The sequence below is a fragment of the Pantherophis guttatus genome, chromosome 2 (genome assembly GCF_059756535.1).
Source record: "Pantherophis guttatus breed Tessera chromosome 2, ASM5975653v1, whole genome shotgun sequence".
NCBI classification, from domain to species: Eukaryota; Metazoa; Chordata; class Lepidosauria; order Squamata; family Colubridae; genus Pantherophis; species Pantherophis guttatus.
Window position 1 is genome coordinate 17,417,868 of NC_142064.1, and position 26,731 is coordinate 17,444,598.

General features: G+C 37.0%; 1 protein-coding gene across 2 annotated transcripts in view; it reads left to right on the top strand.

Moving 5' to 3' along the window:
- WDR7 (WD repeat domain 7) overlaps window positions 1–26,731 on the top strand; it is a 240,191-nt gene that overhangs the window by 187,131 nt on the left and 26,329 nt on the right. For both annotated transcript variants that reach the window (XM_034442484.2, XM_034442485.2), the window contains 2 exons: window positions 405–487; window positions 8,862–8,961. In XM_034442484.2, coding sequence (XP_034298375.2) covers window positions 405–487; window positions 8,862–8,961 — 183 coding nt within the window. The remainder of the gene's footprint in view (window positions 1–404; window positions 488–8,861; window positions 8,962–26,731) is intronic.

Below are 26,731 nucleotides of genomic sequence, written 5' to 3' on the forward strand. Positions count from 1 at the left end.
TTTATAGTGCTTTACAGCCCTCTCTAAGTGGTTTACAGAGTCAGCCTATTGCCCCCAACAATCTGGGTCCTCAATTTTACCAACCTCAAAAGGATGGAAAGCTGAGTCAACCTTGAGCCTGATGAGATTCGATCTGCCAAACTGCCGGTAGCCGGTGATCAGCAGAAGTAGCCTGCAGTACTGCACTGCACCACCATAGTGGTACGATGATACCACCGTAATGGTACACAGTGGTATAATGTTACCACTGTTGTTTAGGTGGCAGTATTCCTGCTATATATGCTAATGATAGATGAAGTTTTCTTTCCTATGTTTTATTATATCTCCTCAAAGTACGGTTGCAAAATGGGCTGTTCTAAGGATTTAATTATTTGTTAACAATAATTCGTTGTTGTTATCCATAGGTAATGGACATCATCATGTATTGTCTTGAAGGCTCATTAGTCAAGAAGAAGGGACTGCAGGAGTGCTTTCCAGCTATCTGCAGGTAAGAACATAATAGGACCATGTGAGTATCAAAATTAGTAGTGAACAGTTTTTACAACAGTTATCCATTACTGTCCTATACCAAGGTTGCCATCTCTTGATATTCTGCTCCAGAAAAGCTACCTAAAGGACATTAAACTGTATGATCCATGTGGGGGGATGTCAGTTGGTATAATCCCACCTATTATATCCCTTCATATGTTCCCCATCATCAGCTCAGAAAAATATGAGGATAAGAACAGAAGGCACTGTGTGTTTCCCAACATTTGGTTTCTTCTGAGTTTGAAGCACTGTAGAAAGCAGTGCTCAGTGACAGCAAAAATGTGAAAATTGCAATAAATAAATTTGGATATTATTTTATTTCCCCTGTTCTATTCCAGCCAATTTCATAACTTGAAGAGGGGATACATTTCAGCTCTATTATATTAATAGTATAATAATAAGTGCCTAGCTGATCTCAGAAATACTTGTATAAGAATTGTCCCTGTTTGCTTAATTATAGGGACCAGAATACCCATTGTTTGTACTAATTTCAGTATTGGATGTTGCAGCATTCAGTACTTATATAAGTCAAACTATACATGTTCTCCATGAGGTCAAAGATAGTGAGATAATAAAGATGGGATTTCAAAGGCAGTGGTGTTTTGAGAAAACAAAGTGTATGTGTTTTAGAATAAATATTACTGTTTACTTTGTTATTTCTAAGTGTAAACTCCCTTGGCATTGCTTCCCATAGCTTTCAACATTTCAGGTACCCCTTATTATCAGCATTCCTTTACCTTCAAGGCATTGTTAGGACTGAAACAGCAGTTTTACTGCAAGCTTCCCCCTTGGGTGGCAGTGAAGAGATCTAAAGACTTATGGCTTGGAAAAACCCCATGAACCAAAAGGAATTTTCAATGGCAAATGAAGAGAGCCATCTCCAATTCAGCTGAAATGTGAACATGTTGAATAAGGCTTGTTGAATCTGTAATATCCCCAGATCTGGGAAGAGAACTCAGACAACAGTATGTTCAGTGTTACGAGTTGTCAGGATAGGATATATTGAGGATATATTCCACACTTGGAATACTGCATTCAGTTTTGGTCACCACAATGTAAAAAAGATGTTGAGACTCTAGAAAAAGTGCAGAAGAGAGCAACAAAGATGATTAGGGGCCTGGAGGCTAAAACATATGAAGAACGGTTACAGGAACTGGGCATGCTAGTCTAGTGAAGAGAAGGACCAGGGGAGACATAGCAGTGTTCCGATATCTCAGGGGCTGCCACAAAGAAGAGGGAGTCAAGCTATTTTCCAAAGCACCTGAGGGTAGGACAAGAAGCAATGGGTGGAAAATAATCAAGGAGAGAAACAACTTAGAACTAAGGAGAAATTTCCTGACAGTTAGAATAATTAATAAGTGGAACAACTTGCTTGCAGAAGTTGTGAATGCTCCAACACTAGAAGTTTTTAAGAAGATGTTGGATAATCATTTGTCTGAAGTGGTGTAGGATTTCCTGCCTGGGTAAGGGGTTGGACTAGAAGACCTCCAAGGTCCCTTCCAACTCTGTTATTCTATTCTATTTTATTGGTTGCTAAGTGAATCTGGTTTCCCCATTGACTTTGTTTGTCAGAAAGTCACAAAAGGTGATCACATGACCCTGGGACACTGCCACCGTCATAAATATGAACCAGCTGCCAAGCATTTTAACATACGGTTTCCTGCCTAAGCAGGGGGTTGGACTAGAAGACCTCCAAGGTCCCTTCCAACTCTTTATTCTACTCTATATCCAGAAGATATAGCCAGACATATTGGGGTAAGTCCCAGGTTTCCTTCCATCTGTAAGGGAATGTTTTGTATGCTTTTCCCATCATTACCCCTTCCTCCAGCAAAGTAGCAGGCAGTTCTGTCGGTTGGCCAAGGGGGAGGAGGAGGTGGCTCATTGAGGCTTTCCTGAGAGTCATGAAGGGAGGGAAGATAATGCAAATTTACGTGTAGAAAGAAGAAAGACGAGCCAATAGGTCACAAGCTGGCTGGTACAATATAAAAAAATTCTACCAAACAAATAAAGAAAAGGGAGGAGGAAAGAGATTAAATGAACAATATACAAACAAATGCATAAGGGATTTACAAACATAATGGAGGGTTTCGTTTTCCAATACATCATTAGTTAATTAAGAGTAACTGAATATATTATATGATTTCAAAGACTGGGGAAAAAAATCAGCATTAAACTCTTAAGCATTAAAGCATGAATATCAGTAACCATGATCAAATTGGTATAATTCACTGCCTGTGATTGGAAAATTCTGTCCATACGACTAAAAGTTCATTCTGATTTGAAAATCCTATAAAATTGAAGCCCAGACTCTAAAGATAAAGAAACTAAATTTGACCTGTGTGTGGTACAAATCCATATGTTCATTTGTAATCTAGGAATGGTTTCCAAATTCAATTAAATTCTGTATCAGATTTACTTTTAAGATACGAAATTATTCTAGATACCACCATACACCTCCACAACTTGGTAAGCCTTTCTTATTTATTTCTTATTTATTTCTTATTTATTAATTTTATTTCTATACCGCCCTTCTCCCGAAGGACTCAGGGCGGTGTACAGCCTGATTAAAAGCACAAAGACAGATTTAAAAATAATTAAAATTATTAAATAATTGGCTCAAATATAAAACCCCCAAATTTAAAATCTCATATTCTTCCAGAGGGGAGATCAAACAGCTGTTCTAGTAAAAAAGTATATGTCTTCCTTGTGGTAGTTAGGATGCAGAAAGCTTATTCAGTATACTTTAAGGGGTTTGTTTTGTTTTATTGTTTGTGCCTTTGTATCAGTCTTGACTCCTGGCTACTGCCTAGACTAGTTACTGCAGTTTTCTTGGCAACATTTCCATAATTTGTTTGCCTGTGCCTTCCTCCTAGGGCTGAGAGAAAGCAGCTGGTCCAGAATTATCCAATTGGCTTTATGCCTAAGGCAGGACCAGAAGCACACTGTCTCCCAATTTAAATTTAATACAAATATTACAAGTTGAAATGATAATTCAACTTTTAACATTCGGTTTGTTCTGATGTGAATCGTTTTCCAGAATTTTGCTTTACAACTTTGCCAACGGATATAAAAGAATGTGGGACTCAGAACCTCAAGCCACCACTACTTCTTCATCTATCTCCCCCTTCCTTCCAAAGATCCCAAATTTGTACAAAGGTTAGGCATCCTTGGTCAAGCAATACATTTCAAGGGATCACTGAATCAACAGAAGCTGACATAACCTCTGTGTGCGGTTAAATTAAACAGAACAATGTTCTGTGAATATGAATGCATACTTAACGGTTTCGGTTAACCGTTAGCTGTTCGCAGATTCAAAATAAGTAAATTAGATAATAGGGATGTTCTACAGATGTTATATGAAGACATAGGATTACAAATCACATAATTCCCATAGTCACCATACCAGCCAACCAGCAGTTTATAGATTATGAGAACTACCGTATTTTTCGGAGTATAAGATGCACCTTTTTCCCCCAAAAAAGAGGGTGAAAATCTGGGTGCGTTTTATACTCCAAATGTAGCCCCACCCAGCCTTGCAAATGGAGGTTTCAGAGGCTGAAAAAAGCATCAGAAATGAAGCTTCAGAAAAGAAGCCCCCAAACAGAGCTTCAGAGGCTTTTTTTTTCTGAAGCTCTGTTTTGGAGGTTTTCAGAGGCAGGAAAAAAAGTTTTTTCTGAAACAGAGTTTCAGAAGTTTCAGAGGCAGAAGAAAAAAAAAAAAAAGCAAGGGACAGAGCTCACAACCAAGGAACCTGTTGCTAAAATTCACTTCTGGGAACAGCTGATTGGGGGTATTCCAAGAGACCAATCCACCTGCCAATCAGCTTTTTTCTTATTTTCCTCCCCATAAACTAAGGTGCGTCTTATACTCCGGTGCGTCTTATACTCTGAAAAATACGGTACATTTCAACACATTTGCAGTTGGCCAGTTTAGAAACCTTCCTATGCCTTTTGGCTTTCTTGAGCCATTTTGCATGGATCTTAGCTTGCGTATCGGTGAGGCTTTATCCTCTGCTGTTTAATATTGCACTCAATTGTAGGTGCTCATTAAAATGCCAGACGGAAATCCTACAAGCTGAAACACTGAAATAATAGAAGCAATAATTGGGTTAGGCATAGAATAATGTAGTTTTTGACATTTGGAAAATGTTAAAAGATAGTGGAAGCTCCTAAGAATTATATGAGCCTTAATTCAGCAAAATCAAAATCAAGACCCAAGAAAACATGAGACGGACAGTCATACCACAGACCAAAAGAACACAGAATCATAACCAACTCAAATAGAGCAACCCCCAAAAACCTAAAGGGGGACCAAACCATCACCATCCACTTAGCAGACAAAGGCTGAACCACTGTTAGCATGAACAGAATACAATATATATAATATCCAAAAAACTTATATCCCAGTAAACACCATGCCAGTACTAAAAATATTCAGATGAATATTCAAATGCACTGCAACATCCCAGAACATCAGCAAAAAGGAAACTATCATATATATATATAACTATCATATATAATATCTTCCAAGTAATTGCTAATTGGGGTTTAATCCCCTTTTTTAATTTTGTGAGTGGCACACGGTGAGGATGTCATTTATGTTTCTTTAAAAAAAAAAAATTTACAGTCTCTCGATTCAGAATTTCAGAAATTTGGATACAGCAGAATAGAGCAGAAGTTTTAATTATTAAGCCTACCACTTTAGCGCAGAAGAGTATTTTATGATTATGCTACAAAGTGAGCTGAATAAAACTCAAATGTATCTTAGGAGCAGTCTTAATATGTTTAAGATTTGGGGTTTTCCATAATATCCAGACTCCATTTTCTTTTTGAAAAGCTTATATTATGAATGCATCCTAATTTCAAAATAGTCTGCGGATCCTTTGGGAGCACAAATTGGACTGTCTGTAATATCACAAAAGCATTAAGGTATTTCTGAGGTAGTTTTTAACACTTTCAGATACTTAAACTGATAAATTAAATGCTATGTGATAATATTATAGATAGCAAGGTTAATTTGATCAAGAGTATTATTTTGTAGCCCCTGGGCTATTTTCATGCAGCGTTGCCCTTCTTGAAGCCCCATGCAAGGACAACTTGACTTTTGAGAAATATGATAAGAGCATCTAGACGTGTTCTAAACATCCACTTATTAGAGAGGGAAAAAATAAGGAGATATTAAAGAAAAAATGAGGATTTTCATTTTTGCATCTGGCCATATATCCTGCTTGCTTCGGTTGTGCTTCTATAATAGAATCCCTCAACAGATTAAAAATAAATTCACACTGGGTTGTGAGGGGACTAGGACATTTCAGCACCAAAACCTGAGTAAAAATTTTGTTTATTTGTTTATTATTCATACATACATACATACATACATACATACATACATACATACATACATACAAATAACTCAAGGCTGTGAATATATCCAACACACATTCCTCCTCCTATTTTCCCACAACAACAACAACAACCCTCGATAACTGATACTTTCAGCATTCTTCAGATCTTAAGAGAATGTTTTAAGGGTATTATTCACTCATTAGAGTTAATGAGACTGAACATTTCTCAGATTTTTTTTTTTTTTTTGGAAGAAGGATAAGGGCCCAATAAATGGGAGCAGTTTTTCCTGGGTAAGTGATATCCATCCAGTGTAACTCTAGCAGATGCTAAACCAGATATATTCAGGTACTAAATTGAAGATCTAGCACTATCCAACAGAGAAAAAAATATTACCCCATCTTTATTGCCTCTATATATGGCTTCATCTAGCTCATTTGCTGCATGATACTTCTCCTATGCCCATGTTCCAAGATTTCCATTTGGCCCAGTATCGTAATCCTTAATGGTTGACCTATTTGAAATCCCTCTCAGTTTTCAAATTAAAGAAGATCCTTTTCTTCTCTACAAGGGAAGGTCAAAAGCTTTCAATTGCCTCTTAAATTGTATTACATGACAGTTTTCCTCCTGTAACTATATTAACAATAAAAATGTTTGTGCAGAAATTCACAGAAAATGTACCATATTTAATGTCATTAATTTGAAAGCTGTCTCCGTGTAACGGTACTGATACGTTGATTAATGCACAATGTCTGCTTCGCTGTAGCGGTAATTTTATTTAATGTAATTACTGGTTGGTTAGTTAGATTTATATCACCCTTTCCTCAAGGACCTCAAGGAGGCACATGTCTCATTTCTTTTTCTTTTCTCTGCCACAGTGAGGAGGATGGGCTGACAGAAGTTGCCAGGCCCAGAGTTACCCTCTGAACTTCCCTGATTAAAAAGGCAGATTAGAATCTAAGTCTCGACAGCCCTGGTCCAAAATACAGGTAGTCCTCAATTTACAACAGTTTGTTTAGTGACCGTTCAACGTTACATCCCTGAAAAGTGTGACTTATTGACCATTTTTCACATTTGCAACTCTTACTACATCTCTTGGTCACACGATCAAAATTCAGATGCTTGACTTGTATTTATGACAGTTGCAGAGTCCCCGGGGTCATGTGATCTCCTTCGGCAACCTTCTGACAAGCCAAGTCCATGGGGGAAACCAGACTCGCTTAACAACCGGGTTACTAATTTAACAAGTGCGGTGACTCACTTAACAACCGTGGCAAGAAAGGTCATAAAATGGGGCCCTTGACAAATATCTCACTTAGCAACTTAGAAATTTTGGGCCGAATTGTGGTCGTACGTTGAGGACTACCTGTATTTATCTCTGTACCCTGCTTGAGAATTCATAGGGGCCATGATGGGCTTGCAGAGTTCTAGGCCCAAAGTGCTACTTCATAGACTCAGTCACTGTGGGGTTGGCAAGACTTTTGCCTCATGCTTGGGATGAATTTATTAGTCTACAGTGTATGAGAGAAGAGAGCATGGATGTTTCAGATCAGGGGTCTCCAACCTTGGCAACTTTAAGACTTGTGGACTTCAACTCCAGCTGGCTGAAGAATTCTGGGAGTTGAAGTCCACAAGTCTTAAAGTTGCCAAGGTTGGAGACCTCTGCTTCAGATCAGGAGGCCAATGTGTGTTGGAGAAGGGAAGTGGAATACCAGTCCGTATATTGAATTGGTAATCGACATAAGTTATCTGTGGAATAGAGAGTTTCTAGCTAAGCACTGAATGACACTGAATGTCTCTGGAGTTTCTCATCCAAGTCATGACTGTCTCAAAGGTGCTTTTTCAAAAGGCAACTGGACTTTGTCTTTCCTTGAAGAAATTTAATTCTCATCCAAGAAGCTTCTTCAGTTCTGACTGAATGGTGGAGGACGGAAGGGTTTATGTTACTTGCAGTCTGGGATGTATATAACACTGAATGAATAAAAGAAAAAAGGAAAGGACTAATCTGAACTTATATGAAGAGGCTGTGGCAGAAATCGGAGGTAGACCGGTTAGGAGAGCTGCTATATTTTCTTGAAAGTGTGGAGTTACGCAGTGGGGAAAGGAAAGGGACAAGAAAGATTTTCTCTTGGAAAAATGGAAGAAAGAGAGCAGATTTTCTTGCTGAAGCTGCTGTCTACTACAATGAAGAGTACAGTACATAACAAAGCCAAGAAAATAAATGGCACATACATATATCATGCAAAGAAATAGCAGTATTTGCCTAGGCAGGAAAACAACTGAATAAAAGGACGATTTAAATTAGAGAGATTTTAATTCTTTTCTTACCAATTTAACTATTTTATCTTTGCTTTACTGTTGCCTTCTTGCATGGCCTATATGCCAAAAGAAGTCTTACAAATCTTACAAATAAATCAAGAAAGCCGTTTGAGAACCTCAAAGGGGTGGAAATATACATGGATAAAATCTAGAACATGAGTCTTTCAAAATTGTTGGACGTGCTGCATTTAATTCAGGGAAGATCGGAGAAGCTGGTCTGTTTTTCAGAATAATTTATTTGGGTTTCGGGATAATTTATTCTAAAATCAAACTTTTATTTTACAGCACATCACACGCGGCCATGGTGCCCCCTTCTCCTTTCCCAGAATCCTTTGGGGGACAGCTTTGTCGAACATCTGTTCAGCTTCTTGATAAGAACTTGATAGGAACTCAAACACCGGGTTAAGGTATTAGAGTTGCTATCAAGAAGCTGAACAGATTTTTTTTTTTTTTTTTGGCAAAGCTGTGACCCAAAGGATTCTGGGAAAGGCGAATGAGGCCCCATGGCTGTGTGTGATGCGTTGTAAAATAAAAGGTTGGTTTTAAAATCGCCTTTACCTACCCAAACGTGGTAAAACACAACAACAACAAAAAACTTCAACCCCACCATTTTATATCTTGCCCATAGTCCAATCAGATCTCACTTTTTCCTTGTTCTGATGTCCAATTCAGGTTCTACATGGTCAGCTATTACGAGCGGAGTCATCGAATAGCAGTTGGATCTCGCCATGGTTCAGTGGCCCTCTATGACATCCGGACTGGAAAATGTCAGGTAAATAAATCATAGCGATCCTCTCTCTGTAAACTGCAGAAGGAAAAAGACTCGCTCTGCACCAGTTGACATGCTGAGTCGCTGGAACGTTATGGATAATGCTAAGGGGAATCAATAGTTTAATGAAGGACTCAATGTATATACAGTCTCACTGTTTTTGTTTGCTGTAACTGAATGGTGAGCACAGATGGGTTAATAATAGCTGTCCAACACACGCTCACACACACACACACACCACAAACTTCTCACACAGTGCCTCAGTTTTCCCTACATCAGTTTTTGTGTCGCATTATCTGCGAATGGCTGTCTGGAAATCATTTACTGAGATTTTTTTGATTTTTTTTTTTAAATAAAAATTCCATTCTCAACATTGAGAGTCACTAAAGAGATCAGTGATAGTTGTCACCAAAGTAAGTCAAATGAGGTGCAGTCGCGAAAACATTTACTAAAACCTCTGAGTAATCATATTTGCGAATGGGCTATAAAGATTGTTAATTGGGTCAAAACTCTCTAGGGCTTTCCACAAATGCAGCAACAGAAAAGGTACCTAATCTTATGAGACATGTGCTGACATTATCACATTGCCAGGAACCATGATTCAAGAAAGTCCTGGGTCTTATTTTTCCCAGTGTTTTCTAAGCATTTTAATCCTCACGTGTCTGTATCTATCTAAACCAAGTTTGGACTCTTGCAGCTGCAATGGTTAATAATGCCTAATTATTAATTATATTTGGTGCATGGTACATAACCTCAATCTCAGCTTTTGTTTAAAACTCCAGGTTTACTCTTCAGTACATTTTCTTTGTTTTGCTAATTTCTTAAATTAACTAATGAACTGAACAAATGCTCCATTTGTTTTAGAATATAGATTTCTGATCCTCCAAAGAACCATAGTTTTTTTTAAAAAAAACAACCCTAATCTGGACAGCCTAGAGAAGTGTATTCACTGTTTAACTAATTACATCTCTTGAATGGTGCAATTTCATTAAAGAAATGCAATTGATGAACTGGTAAAATATCAAAATACAGTTTCATATTCAGATATAGGAAACATTAATCTCTAGTTATTAATTGTCACGTGTCAACTAATTTCATAAGTCTTCTTAATATTGGCAGTTTCCTTACTCCTAAATTAAACAACAAACCTTAGTCTCATACTGAAAGATTATATAATTTCATTGCTGCAAGTTTCAATTCCTGTTTCTCAAAATGTGCATAATATTACCTGGTGTTCAAAGGGAAACCTGATGTATTTTCATGGGAATTTTCCATTCACATTTTATACATCTTTTGTTGTTTGTGCTTTGTTCTCCTTACCAACAAAATTTAATTCTTCATTGGTTCTTGGTTTTGATTCTACATTTGTTCTCCCTCTTTTTAATAATTTATTTGCTAATGTAATGTAACGGGGTAGACATATAGAATCTTGCTTTGACCATCAGTGCTAGAAAATATGGCTCCACATAATAGATTTCAAAATTTGTCTAAAGTTAAAAGTGGGTAACAAAGGTCAAAGGTGTATTCTTACATACATAAATGAAAAAAAAAGAGCTGAATCTAGCAAGAAAATCTTCTTTCTGGCTTGCTTTGCCTTTTGTTTAATAGACATGCTTGAATGTCTGTTCTTTCTCCTCTTCCAATAATCTTCTGGTGTGCATCCTGTGGATTAACTGCAGCTAGTTTAAAAATACCAACATTTTGTTTCTCATGGCATCTGTTGTTAAATTAGTTCCACTGAACCAAGATGTGGTTATACTATTTATGAGAACAATTCAGTTTGATGTAGTTGATGATTCTCCAGTGACAGGAATATGTTGCAAAGAAAAATACCCCTTTTTCAAACAAACTTCAGTGTAGACAGTTATTTCTAAGCACTGCTGAGTTCCTTGTTTTCTTTAGATATGTCTTATGTACTTTACTGGACAGAATAAGCATAAGGCAGTAATTATATAATATTTTTATTACCACCAATATAATATGAGTTGGTGAGTGCAGTAAACTAAGGCCTGCAATAAAAGTAGCTCTTCATCTATTTAAAAAAAATGATGAAAAAAAATACTAAGTTCTACCAAGTTCTTACTTTAATGCAGGGGTGTCAAACTAGATTTCGTTGAGAGCCATATCAGGGTTGTGTTTGACCTTGGGGGCCTGGAGTGGGCATGGCAGGCTTGACGTCACTCGTGTCGGTGGTGCCAGTTGTGTGCCAAGCGCTCTGCCAGAGAAAACGGATGTCAGCACTTCAACCTGCATTTACTCTGCATTTATTTGAGACGATATTGAAACCTGACAACAGGCTCCTGAGCTCCGTTTTCGGCTGTGATGGCCTCCTGCAACCCTCTGCCAGCAAAAACAAAGCTCGGTTTTCGCTGGCAGGGGCACCGTGGGCCAGACCTTCGCTGTTTCCAGGGCGGCCCCATCGGCCAGATCTAAGTACCCCCACGGGCCAGATCCAGCCTCTGGGCCTTGAGTTTGACACCCCTGCTTTAATGAATGAATAAAAGGGACAAGGAATCACATAGAATCTCAATGATAAAGTAGAAAAAGTGGAAATTTGAGGAAAAGGCATCAACAGAGCAATAGTCTGTTATGGCAGATGCCCTCATTCAGAAAAGATGACTCTCATGAACCAACAGATATAGAAATTATTTGTACATTTGTTCATCAGTGAAGATTTTGATTTTATGCTCCATTTAATGGAAGAATTCAGGGGAGAGGTTTTTATTTGATCCTAACACTAATAGAAAGTTATTGCTAACATAAAACTCCATAGCAGACGGTTCCTAATAATGCTTGATCCAAAACCTAGAATGTGTTATTGCCGTCATTCATGTGTTGAACATGCACCTCTGCATGAAAGTTTGTCATATTGCATATTCATGACTGAATGTGTATGCCTAAAGATTGTGAGGGACATGATTCACTTATGGGGGAAAACAAAGGGTAAGTGAATCCCAGCAAGATGGAATTGATTCAAAAGTATTTTGGATGGATGTTTCATCTATAACTCTTGATGGGCTACGCATTTCCTATAAAAGTGGTAGTACCAGTCTGAAATTCTCCTAAAATGATGGCTACTGCTAGAACAGCAAATATAATTCATGACAAGGAAAGACTTTGTCCAATTTTAGCTGCTTTGCCAATGGTAAGGTAAAGGTAAAGGTTCCCCTCGCACATATGTGCTAGCCGTTCCTGACTCTAGGGGGTGGTGCTTATCTCCATTTCAAAGCCAAAGAGCCAGCACTGTCCGAAGATGTCTCTGTGGTCATGTGGCCGGCATGACTAAATGCCAAAGGCGCACGGAATGCTGTTACCTTCCCACCAAAGGTGGTCCCTATTTTTCTACTTGCATTTTTTACGTGCTTTCATACTGCTAGGTTGGCAGAAGCTGGGACAAGTAACGGGAGCTCACCCCGTTACACAGCACTAGGGATTCGAACCGCTGAACTGCCGACCTTTTGATCGACAAGTTTAGCCACTGAGCCACCCATTGTTAAACCAGTAAACACTGTCATCTCAGTGACACAACTGAGTTTGATGTCCCAAAGGTGCTTTTCCAAAAGACAACTGGACTTCCTTGTTTTTTTCTTGAAAACATTTTGCTTCTCATGATCTGGATGATTGAGAATCTCCATAGAAACCGAGTATGATATATGTGAAGCTTCTTTGAAGGCAAGTCAGACCCTACAGCCAGCAAAAAATATAATGGCTGACTTGCTGACTGCAAGAAGCAGGGAGACTAGGAAGGGCCCAATTCCAGATGCTGATGATCACCTATGAAATCTTTTGCTCCTTGCATCCTTGTTTCTTCTTCTTCTTGTAGACTCTGTATTCAACATTTTGCTCTGAGTACCTGCTCTTAAATCTCAGGGACTGCAACCTAGAGGTTCAATCCACTTCTTTGGATATGCTTGACCCTCAAGGTTAAATCTTCTCTAAGGGAATGTTCAGAGACATTTGATATTTATACATTTACAGTTATGTAATGTTCTTTATTTATTTATAAATTATTTATACATAGTTATTTATACATTTACAAAATTATTTAATATTCTTAATGGGCTTTTTTTCTTTTTTTTCTTTTTATGGATGGATGTTACGTTTTTGCTAATGTGTTTTATCTCATATTTTGAAAAACATGAAGAACTGGAAGAGGACACAGCATATGAATGTTGGCAAATCTATAAAAATATTAATTTCCACATGAACCAGGATCCAAGAGGTCATTTTAGTGATGCCAACAAAAGGTTTATCCTGAGCACTTGTGCTCCAGATTTCATGAGTAACAGTGATAGAGCAAGCAAAGGTGGAAGTAAGGAATTGCTGCTCACTGAATGAGAAACTGAAAGGATATTACAGTTATAATGAAGCAGGGAAACAAATTACAATGATGGATTTTAGTAGCAGGGACAGACAGTGTACCACACAAAGAAGGGAGGAGATATTCCTGAAGAAATTTCAATGATAAAAGGGAGGAAGAAGATACAGTATTTTTATTACAAATTAGAACCTCTTGGAAAGTACTATGCATTTTGTTTAGTTGCAATTACTTGGTAACCTACTGAGGGTTTTGAGTTTGCTGCTGGAATATACAGACAATTATATTCACAAATGGGTATATTCGGGCCTATATAGGCCAACCTGATGTACTGTAAAAGGATCAGAATCATATCCTGCCAACTATCATTCATAAGTATAATTTAACCTGGAGAGATTTTCCTACTGCTCATGAAAAACTACCTTAAAAAGAAGAAAGGAGGGACACATGTTTTATAGTAATAGAAATGGCACATTATTAAAAAGAAAAAAATCAAGAGTTAAAAGACTAAACTGCAAATTTCTATAAGTCAGTAGTTGTATTTGGGTTTTGAGGAAGCTCACTGTGGAAGAATAAGATTGATTTGGCTACTAAAGCAGTAGAGATCCAATCACAGATAAATAACTTTTCAACAGAATACAAGGCAAAAGTGAGGTTAGAGCCCCAAAATATACATCCATCTATTTTAGCTTTTTTTTTTTTTTTTGCTTTAGCCAAATGCTATTTCACAGGAAGGCAAACTGCCGAGTCTAAAAAATGAGTAACTTATCTGAATGTGGCAATAAATACTATCTTTAGTGTTTGTAGCTGTTAATTAGAAAAAGAGGCTAGATATTATCTAATAAGTAAGTAGACATAGCACAAAGAGAAAAAATTATCTCACATTTCAAACAACTTGCTTGAAAACCTTGTACAATAGGTAGTCATGGAAGCCATCCATAATGATGGATTTTCAAGGATTTATTAAATGTATTGTTAAATGTTAGTAGTGGTTGTAGTAATAGTAAAAATAATTTTATTCATTTGTATCACATTTTCTTTGCTCTACTGAACCTTTAATATTGCAAACAAAATTTAAAACCAGTAACAATATAGCAAACATTAAAGATAATTTAGAATTTAGAAATGTACCACAACAAAATATCATAGTGATTGTAAATTAATTTTATTAATTAATTGTAAATTGTAATTTTAACAACAGAATAGACACATTTATGGAGGAAAATCTGAATACTGCTGTACTGGACTTTATGAATTCCTCTCTTAAACTTCATCCAGGATGATAACTGGCCTAATAATTAAATGAAAGAGCCATACTCAAGAACACTTCACTGAGTCACAAATGCTAAAGATCAACAGGGGAGAACGCTATTCTCGCTCTTCTCTCTGCTGAATTTCAAAGTAGGATCCTAATCTGACTGATTAGAGCAGGAATGGATGGATCCTGCTATAAGTTTATTTGGAATTCTCTACAATGAAACATAGCATTGCATTTGGAAAGTTCTTTCCATTTCATTTCGAACCCCCTTTGTAACCTAAACTCCTTTATTTTTATGCCATCGATGCTGGAAATTAAAAATACTTACTCATTTTCTTTTCTCATTCATAATTGGGAAAATGGCAATTATCACAGTCATTTAACTTTTTAACCTGTTCCTGTTGGAAAATATGCAGCTCCGCTCTGAAAGGAAAATTTAATTCGCTGAACCCCACATTACAAGTACCACGTGCTGCTTCTGATTTAGAATAGAGTCTTACAAAATGGGAATATGATGTTGTAGAAGCCTATATGGACCTTTTATGTTGTATAAATATAAGGACTATACAATCAAGGATGTGTTCTCTGGTGGCCAAGATGCCAATAACAATCCTTTAAAGGAGGCTATAAGCACAATAGCCCCATCCTACTTCTATTGTCCAGCAACAAACATGTCAGTTCATACAGTCTGTATCCCATCCTAGTTCTGCCTGGATGCCCACTGATGCTGAAAAAACCAAGCCAGGTGAAAGATTTGTGTGTCAAATAAATTGAATGCACTGGACACATCATATATGACACTTTTAAAAAAATTGTGCAGACGTGACCTCCTTCAGTGTCCCCATACTCCCAACCTGAGCCGACAATGAATCAATGCTACGTGTTGAAATGAATGGTGTGACACACTTGGGAAAGCTTTTCCTTAATGGCTTGCTCAGCACTTTGTTGTTAGTTGGCAGCACAGATCAGTTTGACCCAATTTGTAACTCTAGATGTGGAAGCGTGATTTATTCCTTTTAAAATGACCACTTATACTTCTTGGAATTGCCTTCCTGCATATTTTGATCTGCTCCAGCTGCTTAAGATCTTGCCATGTGCACCATTATCAGTTTTAGTCTCTACTATAGTTCTTCCTGCTCTAATAGGTGTGTGTGGGTGTGTGTATATGGGGGGGGGGGGGTTGTTCACCTTTTCTTCCTTGTGGTCCTTGTTTGTGAATGAATTAAAGGACAGATTTTCACCTTTCTCCATTCAGAATATGCACTTCTGTAAAATTGTCTTATCAAGCAATGGCGCAAGTTGCCAAATGAGTTGTAATTTTATCTTGCCTAAAAAAAAAACAAATACTGATTTCTGTAAAAGAGATTCCCTGTTCTTCCCTTGGTTAAATTGTTCATCAGGTAGAAACCAAAGTAATATTTAAAGAGAAAGTTGTTAAGTAATGCCAAGCACCGATGAAAGCGTCACCTGAAAACTTATAAATTTAGTCAGTGTAACCCATTTCTTTTCTTTTGGGGAAAAAAAAAATCTGATAGGATCAGGTGGATGTTGAAACAAAATGGTCCAGATTCCTTTCACTGAGCCCAGTTCTGTCGAAACCATAAGACTTATTATTTTTTAAATGTATTTATGAAGTGAATACAGCATCCCAATTCAACTGGACTTCAGTCTGCAGAATCTTCTGTGAGGAAAGGGCTGGATTCTCACACCGAAGGCCATTGCTGAGGCCAATATCTAGCATCTTCAGCCAGTTCCCAGGGTCTGCTGCTAATTCCAGCCAATCATTTTTCAATTCTGCAATTTAAATCTAGTGTCCAACACGGTTTCTTACAAAACTCCAAAGGTAAATCAAAAACCAGAAAGTATTGGTTTTCTTTCACTTGAACTAGAAAAGTGAGATTCAAGAGTTAGTTTATTATGCCTGGTAGAAATCTTACAAATTAGGCAGTAGTATATAGAAATATGAGTGACTTTAGATTATAACTTTTTCTCTCCTGTTCACAAGTTTTTACTTCTCATAATGGAATCTTTTGTATTTGTTTTAGGATATGAGAGTGTTTTGGGATGAGAGAATGAGAAGTCCAAGCTTCCATTAAACAGGATGCACACGCCTATATATTTCTTCTTTCACTTCATAAGAATATAGCATCTCATAAAAATATAAGCAATAGAATTGTTGAAAATGATCTTACAAAAGGAAAGAAAATGTTTGCCTGAAAGAATTAAGGCTATTTTTGGTTTATGTTTTACTTAGTAATATAATTTAACAAGACATAATTTTAAAAAGCAGTCTGAAGGGTAATGAGCATTAATCATAGTTCTAGTTAACATTTAGAGTTCTCCATATGTTCCTATGGTGCAGAAAGCATTAATTCCTATATTAATTTTTCCTATACAGTCCTCAAAATCATATCAGGTGGTAAGCTGACAATGTTGTTTTAATTAGCCACGTTGCTTTTGGTTTGGTTTCTGATTTTTCTCATGAGATACCAAATACAGTGTCCCAAAAAAAGCAGCAGTATTTCAAGCATATGAAGAAGCAAGGTAGTTAGCCAGCTTCATTTGTTTGAATGAGAAAAGAAAATAGATACTTTCTATCAAAATTTTATGAAACAGGCTGGTTTTTATATGCTTTAATTGAATTCTAAATAGGATGGGGCCACGTAGCAACGTAGAGACTGCATATGATGATTAATACTTTGATGGAACAAAGAACCAACTTTTTTCTGAAATGTAATACAATAACATTATTTCCAATATGTTATTTTACTGAAAAAATAATTAGCTTCATACACACACACACACACACACAAAATATTGCCCCTTGGCAACAATAATATACATTTCAATAGCATCCCAATAACTGAAATCATTTGTTTTGTAGCATACTGTACATACTTGTCCACAAATGTAAAGCTGTTATGACCAACATAATTACAAAAACAATTGATTTTTGAATGCATTTTCAATCTTTAATTCCAAAGACTTAAATGATCCTGATTACTTGGTTGGAATTGAGGCAGAAAGATGCAGCTGACAAAAAGAGAAGTTCCTTATAACGCTTTCAAGAGGCAAACTGATATCACATAATAAGTATTCAGAGTACACACTATTTTGTGTCTTACAGCCATCACTCATTATTAAGGTCTGTACTTTAGGGCTTTTTTTGCTCCTTTTTCTTCTAAAAACAGCTATATACAGTACAGTGCTCTTAATGGCAACTATTTTTATTTTGCTACTGCTTTGTGCTTGCTGTAGATGAAGTTAGAATTCATTTCATTTTTAGGGTTCTTTCTTATAGTGGTGGGTAGTGTATTGTGGGAAATAGAACAAGGCAGTGTCCTTCCCATGGCTGTATTGATTTGCCCTTCAGCTGTTTGCATAGAGAACCTAAAGCCTTGTTGTTGATTATCCACACAATGTCTCTGTGAACATTATTGACCCATTGCTGCTTACTGCCTGTGGCTCTTGATTTTTCACACCGTCTCCATGACACTCATAATAAAACATACTATCTTATTGCTACTCAGCTCTGGAAAGCAACTGATGTTGCTTTAGTACAACTGCTGCATTTCTGGATAACATTTATTATATGTTGGACAGAGACCTATATGCTTTAAGGTTTTGTGCATTGTGAAGGGCTTGAGCAGATTTCTACAATTTAGAACAAAAATGTTATTTTTTTAAAGAATTGGTAAATTGTGCAACTGAAAATGAACAGGACCGTAAGCATAACTGAGAGATGCAGCAATGTCCCACTGCAGTCATTTTTAAAAAATTGTTAGCTTCATTGAATGAACCGTCTTTCATTAAATAGCTATCACAGTCTTCATTGTTGTTGCTATTTTAAATTTGCCCTCCAATTTATGCAGTGAGATGTGTGTGGATGTGGGTGTACACACATACTTGCAATGTTCACTCTGTAAACTTGGATTAATTCATAGAGGTTTTTATAAATAGTTTAGGAGCAAGAGGTTTGGTACAGATGTATTTGTATGCTACTGCAAAAAAATTGTTTCAGTCAGTTCCTTACAGTGAGATGGTGACATTATTCCCATCTCTTAGTTTAAAAAAGGAGGGATTGAATTACATAAATTTAAATTAATTCCAAGTTAATTGCTAAGGGATTAAATTTGTTGAGTTACTAGAATAAATAACAAAAGTGTGTACTTCTTTAAAAACAAAATATTCTTATAGGCACTTAAACGTGTTTTTAAATCTTGAGGTTTGCATTACGGCAGAGAAGAATAATTTATTAGTGGCAATCTGGCCATGAGAAACATATTTGTTAATGTTTCACATGAATAATAACAGATACCTTGTGCATTAAAAAAAGAAACCTGTTTTTAGACAGTATTGGAAATATAGAAAATAGATAATTTTTTCTCGGGAGTAATTAGTTTTGACCAAACAAAATAGTATTATGTTATGAACAATTAAACGTACTAGTTAGTATGTGTCTGTTCATAGTTGAAATTTTGGTTTGACACAGGTGGAGGTTGTAAAATGAAAAAAAAAATTTTAAGAGAGGAAAATAGAGTGCAGACACAGGTAGTTTTTTTTTAATGTCTTAAACCAAAATCATAGTTTGCAGGGATTTAGTACTTTATTTATCAAGAATTCTTTAATATCAACTGTTCTGAGAATTAGAGGTGACATATGTAGATTTTGGCCCGTTTCAAAATGGCTTCAAATCAAGTTTCTTTGTTTAATTCAAAATTTTATCCTGCCTTTATTACCTTATAAGTAGCCCAAGGCAGCAAGCATATCTAACTAGGACTTTGTTGGTTGTTGTTTTTTTTCAATTGCTTGAGAGACTTTGGAATATAAAGTAATTCAAAGTGATTCCTTGTTTTTCTTAAAGGTAGAATGCAAATTGTGCCACTTGGAGGCTATTATTGAAGAAAACAGAAGGAAATTATATGGGCTCCCTCAGACTCCATTCTATTTCCAGGATTTTTTGATAGTGCTTTGATACATGCAACCGATAAAACGAGATTTTAGGAAATCCTATCTAAGGTGTGGTCAGTATGCTGATGATACCCAAATCTGATTTCTGTCATATCTTTAGGGAATGGTGTTTGTCTGAATTCTGCCTACTTAATAAAGGATTAGATAAGAGATTATCTGTATTCAGAGAGGTAGTAAATCTCCAAATGATGGAGTGATTTGGATTGTCCCCAAAAGAGCATTACTATCTGGATTTCTTGGGTGGGGCATTTGCCAGGAATAATTTTAACAGTGTCAGCCTTGGCAAGAAATTGCAAAACTACAAGATTTTGATAAATAGGCTTATTCTGGCAAAATGAATAAGGCCATCACATATTACATTGACTGTGGTGTATCAAGCACAATGCAAGCTCTATTTATAGTGAAACTGATGTTCAAATTCTTGTGTGTCCTTCTCCGACTTAAGCAACATATGGAACTATAGGTCACCGTCCACCCATCTCTTGTTTTGCTCACAGACTGATTTGGTATCAAGCTGACTTCTTGCGACAGTGTAAGAACTTACTTTCCCAAGCTTCTTGAGTTAGTATACAAGAAAAAAAATAATACTAACACAAACTGATAATCTCCAGATCTGATTACTATAATTGTAGTTAGTTTCCTATGTGTCTCATTCCAGAAATTTCAATGGCAATAAACTGAGCATAGACTCAGCACATTAGTCTCTGGAAGATCTTAGATCATTAGTCTCTGAGATTCAAGGTGCTGGTAATCACCTATAAAGCCCTACATGGCTTAGGCCCGGGGTATTTGGCGGACCATCTGCAGCCAGCGACAGCTCCCCATTGCCCGGTGCGTTCCCACAGGGAGGGCCTCTTGGGGTGCCATTGGCCAGACAATGTTGGCTGGCAGCCCCTAGGGAGTGGGCCTTCTCTGTGGATGCACCTACCCTGTGGAATCAGCTCTCCCTGGGGCTCCGGGTAGCCCCTGACCTTCGCTCTTTCCACTGTGGCCTTAAAACATGTCTATTTCGCCTGGCCGGCTTGGACTGAAGGGGTTTTAGAGGGGATTTTAATGGTTTTTATAGTTATATTGGGTATTTTTTTAAAAAATTGAACTTTGTGTGTTTTATTGTTGTGAGCCACCCTGAGTCCTTTCGGAGATAGGGCGGCATATAAGTCCAAATAATTAATAAATAAATAAATAAATAAATAAATAAATAAATAAATAAATAAATAAATAAATAAATAAATAAATAAATAAATAAATAAATAAATAAATAAATAAATAAATCTTAAAGTGGTCACGTTGTACATCTGCCAAAAATATACATACTTTGTCTAAACAATTAGCCCTTTTTTAAAAAAAAAAATCTTTAAAGTCACAAAATGGAGTGCAACCTCTGAGGGAACGCCTCTTTCTATATGACTCTCCCTCTTAGTGACCTCATTGTGAAAATTTGGCTTCATTTGCTACCAGTCTGAGCACATCTGTAGTCTTTAAAAAAACACCCCCCAACTCGCTTTTATTTATTCATTTCTTTGGTTAATTAATTAATAAGCTGGCCCTCTCACTATCAAGATAAATCCATTTCTTTGCTTTTATTTTTTATTTATTTAATAGATTAATGTGCCACCCATCTCTAGAAGGAACTCTGGGTGGTTAGTTATTTTAAATAGCTCTTTGCTACTCTTGGTTATTTTCAGTTTCTTCGGTTTTATTTCTTATTATAAACCACGGAGAAACCTCAATAATATCATAACTGCCTGGATTCTAACTTTTAGGCATATTGCTGAATCAATTCATAGTATTAAAACACTATTTCATTGTCTTTGGGGGTTATTAATCCCACCCAAATTCCATTAACACTGAAATACATTGCGTTGTGGTTTATTATGATGTTCATACAGCTCTCCTTAGTCCTGCATGCACAGAGAATGCTGTTTGGTCAAATGATGCAATTCTTGAACGTCCGGCTTCTCTTATATGCATGGGGGGCTGCTGCTTCTGAGTCATAGTTATCAGGTATTGTAAAGGTTAAACCTTATCATCTGCACACACAGGCACACACATACACAAACACACACACACAGAGACGGAAAGGTTGAGGTTTCATCAAAAACTTCCATCCTCACAACCTGTCGGCCACAATTTGATTATTATTATTGATTATTTCACAGGCTTTCACTCACTCTCTGCCACCGTGGCCTGCCTTGATATACAGATAGGGCTGCAGTCCAGTTAAAATAAGACTCCATCTTGATAATGGACTGCGATGAGATATTGTTGTTTGATAAAGATAATTGATGTTTCGCTCTGAATTGGAAAGCAGCTCCAAGTGTACCAGATCCACGAGTGTGTTCCATCTGCAAATAAGAAAAGAATTTACAGAACATTAACAAAAGGCCTAGATTTTCGACAGACAATGCTCTGTTGTGCTCAGAAAACATTTTTGCTTTAGCACTTTTGATGCTGAGGATTTATGGGAGGTGTGCCTATTTGTGCTCTTGAATTTTCTTCTCTTGCACCCCTTTTTGCTTCAATCTTGGATTAGGAGAATTCATTTTTGCCCATAGAGGCTGCCTTAATGTTTTCCTAAGTGCACATTAAATTTCCTTTTGCAAAACCATTGACTGAACAAATGATTAAGTGTGGGAATTTCCACATCACTTATCAGCTGATGCATTCTTCTATAGAACATAATTACTGCTAAGTGATTATATGCTTTTTGTTGGTCATGTCTATTTTCAGCTGCTAGATTTAAGTTGATTAAGGTATCAGTCGTCTTGGGTGGTGTTCATCTGATTTTTTTTTTTTTACTCTTGTTATCACCTTCATAAACCCTAATTAAGCAATAAGGTTTGACAGAGAGTAGGGTTATCATCAGATAATGGCACCCCAAGTGTGTTCAGAGGCATAAGGTTCAGCTGAGTGCCTTTAATCCTCCAGGGGTGTGATTATCTCATGATAAACATACAGCATCACAGCTACTGATATTATTGCAACATGCTTGTGGACTTCAGCTTAGGACTGAAGTGCAAAATTCCTGTATTATTTTATTATTATCCCCCCCACCCCTTGGTACCTGTTAATAGATCAATTATTATAGGCTTCGGTGTCTTTTGTACAAATATTTTTTGGACAAATAAGAAAAGCCATCTTGTGTTTTGAAACTTGTAAATTTATTTTATAAAAAGTAAAGTAAATTTACTTTTAAATTTCTGAGTAACATTTTTCTTTGTTTGTGTCATCTATCTGTAATTTTTTTCTTTGCTAAACACTTTGACATAAATTCTGCAGTTCTCATTAATATTTTTCTCTTATCTTCATGTCTTTGACTTTCACTTTGTCTGCACACAGAGAGAAAAAGACATACCTTTCATCATTCAGTATAAAAGAAAACCAAATTTAGTTTAAATAAAAAGATCCTATTGCTGTAATGAACTGACTGCATCATTGGTGTCAAACTCACCGCGTCATGTTGATATCACATGATGTATCATGACATTTTTGCCTTCACGGAATTTGGGTGGGCGTGGCCTGCGCATGATGCATCCAATCCGCAGGCCACCAGTTTGACACACCTGGACTGCATTGATATGTGCCTTTATTTTTTACTTACATTGGCAGTAAATGCTTCTTGTTTTCGTGTCAATGAATCATATTTTTTTTTTTAATATTAATAGCTGGCTTGGGTACTCAATAAATTTTGTAATCTGGTGAAAACGGGGGCATAAATGTAATTGAATCAGGGGTGAAATCCATCAGGTTCTGACAGGTTCTGGAGAACCGGTAGCAGAAATTTTGAGTAGTTCTGAGAACCAGCAAATACCACCTCTGTCTGGCCCCAGAGTGGTGTGGGAATGGAGATTTTGCAATATCCTTCCCCCAGGAGTGAGGCAGGAATGGGGATTTTGTAGTATCCTTCTCCTGGAGAGGGGTGGGAATGGAGATTTTGCAGTATCCTTCCCTGCCATGCCCACCAAGCCACACCCACCAAGCCACACCATGCCCTCCAAGCCACGCCCACAGAACCGGTAATAAAAAAAATTGGATTTCACCACTGAATTGAATATGTCTATTTTCCCCAGTATTGGCATTAAACAGAACTCTCAAACTCAAATATCACTGGGTGCTAATAACCCAGTTTGTAAAACGTATTAGCCTTCCTGGTAAGGCAGGTCTGATGGTAAAAATAGCCGTACCCCCATATCCACATGAGCTTCATTTACTACCAAACCTATGAGATGCCTCCAAATAAATGTGAATTCCTTGTAAAACACTGGGAATAACCTATCCCTCAAATCTTGGAAATCCACTGCTACTCAACCTAGTCAGCAGTAAGTTAACTATCTGTCTATTAAAAAAGGCAGCTTCTCCAAGTATATCTTCACCACCCAGTGGAAAATTTATAGGAAATTGGTATGACACTGATGAGTTAATTGTTTTTTTTAAAACAAACAAACAAATTTTTTTTTTACAATTTTCTTCTTTACAACATTTCTGTATTAGTAATCATTTCTTATATATCCATTTTTCTCCCTTACTTCAATTTATGATTCTAATATTGATTTATATATATAAAAATAACAATGTACTAAATTTTGATCATACATTCTGTGTCAGTTCCATTTCCACTTGTTCGTTACTACGTTTCAACTCTTGTATCTTCCTCATTTAATCTTTCCTTGCCCTTTATACCGCTCCTCTAACCATTCATACCATTTCTCCCATGCCACATGGTATTTTGTTTCCTCCTTTTCTTGTATTTCTTTTGTGAGTTTGTCCGTCTCTGCGCACTCCAAAACTTTTCTGACCAAATTTTCTTCTGGTGGTATATTGTTATTTTTCCAATTTTGTGCATATATTATTCTTGCTGCTTTTGTAATATTTATTTATTTATTTATTTTATTAAACTTGTATGCTGCCTTCTCTCCCAAAGGACTCAGAGCGGCTCACAACGATAAAAAACACATAAAATTTAGTAAAAAAAACAACAACAATACAATCACCTTTAAAAACCTTTAAATATGTATGATTAAGTATTGTATTTTTTTGTCATATGTCCCTGGAAGTATTCCTAACAAAAATAGTTCTGGCTTCATCTCTATATGCTGTTTGGTTTTATGTATGCTTTCCTCTGTTGGATTTCCCTCTGCGTTTACGTTTTTAAATTATGACAAGCTTATTTTCTATTCTTTTAATGGATGACCTATGATATTTCTCTAGACATGACATTTGAAAGTTACAAGGTTGCCTTCAAGGGGCTTTGGGTTCCCTTAAGGGAACGAAAGTGCTTGTATTCTCTTATTTTGCTTTTCAACTTCAGAAGGTATATTTTTGCAAAGCTGTTGTAAAAGGAGCTAGATGGCCAGCTGATCCATTATATCATGTGTGTCTTTGGAATATATATCCAATACTTTAGGTGTGTGTGTATATATATATATATATATGTATACCTCTAAGTATCTATATCTGCCTCTCCTGGTTCAAAGACATTGGATTTAAGATGCAAGCCCAATAAATGGTTGATAACAATATTTCTCCTATGCACACCCTTTTTACACCTACGTTTGGCTTGCTCTGTTGACTCCAAACCTTCACCACGTTGAAACTGGAGGGAAATGGATGGAAACACTGAAAAAGTGATGCTGAATCTAACTGGGCAGCATATCATATTTGCTATCCTGTTACATACGGGGATGAGAATGGTCTTCTCCAGAGGTGGGCTGCTGGGGGTTCACAGGGATTTGGGAGAACCTCTAGCTAAGATTCTGTGCAGTTTGGAGAACCCCCAAATCCCACTTCTGGCTGGCCCCACCCACCCCGCCCCTCCCAGGAGTCCCCACACAGCCCATTTTGATGCAAGTAAGTGCAGGGCACGCGCAGAGGCTCGAGGACGGCAAAAAACGGACCTACCAGAAGTTCGGAAAGGCTGGAAATGGGCACGTTTCTGGCCTCCAGAGGGCCTCCGGAGCTTTGGGAAGCCATTTTCGCCCTCCCAGAGGCTCAAGAAAAGCCTCCGGAGCCCAGGGAGGACAAAAACATACCCCTCCATGGTGCAGGAAGCCGAGTAGGCCACACCTACTCTGGCCACACCTACCCAGCAACTAGGCAGAGAACCCGTTGCTAAAATTTTTGAAGCCCGCCCCTGGTCTTCTCTATTATGTTTTATGTTAATTGTAGTGTTGTCCAGGCTGTTTGCATCTATTTTCCAGATTCTTACTTCACTCCGCTGGCTTTGAGAACTTTGTTCAACATTTTTCTGATACAAATACTTAGGCCCTATCAAACTTGGACATGCTTAAATGCATCTATTAGAGAGCTGCGGTGGCACAATGGTTAGAATGCAGTACTGCAGGCTACTTCTGCTGACTGCCGGCTGCCAGCAATTTGGCAGTTCGAATCTCACCAGGCTTAAGGTTGACTCAGCCTTCCATCCTTGCGAGGTCAGTAAAATGAGGACCCAGATTGTTGGGGGCAATAGGCTGACTCTGTAAACCGTTTAGAGAGGGCTGTAAAAGCACTGTGAAGAGATATATAAGTCTAAGTGCTATTGCTATTTGAGAGTACAATTTTCTGGATTTTTTTTTTTTTATCCTTAGCTATGCCAACAAAGAGCATCCAGCTAAAACTGTATTGCTGAGACTACTGGTTACAACTGTAGATGTCTTTTTTTGGAGAAGAATAAACTCATCTGTCTTTAATGTGGCAGTGATATTGCTCTTTTAATTGTAACCAAAAAAATTAAATACTGTGGATCTATGCAATAAATCTACAGGCATCTTCTCCCTTGGGGGAGCCACTGTTATAGGCTGAATTTGAATTTTCTTATTCTATCATTCTAAGGATCAACACCCACTTGACCTGGAAAAATAAAGTGGATTCGGAACTTGTGTGAAAATGCTAGGAATTTTTTTTAAAAACCACTCTAGAAAAAGCTGCTAATCGTGTATTTTTGAGTGGCCTAGTTTGAAACACAGAAAAATTGTTAGTTGATGTTCATTAAAAAGAAATCACATTCTAAGGTTTTTTAAAAATTGTTGGTCATTTAGAAATGATGTTTAGAATGTAAATTCTGTCATATTCATTATAAGGCAATTTGCGAGGACATGGAAAATGGTTGAGGAAATGTACCTTTAAAAAACAGTGTTTTGTGGTTTAATAATTGGTTATTCATTCTGTTACATCAAAAATGCAAACCAAGAACTTCATTACACGGATGCACATCTGAATCTGAATATCTG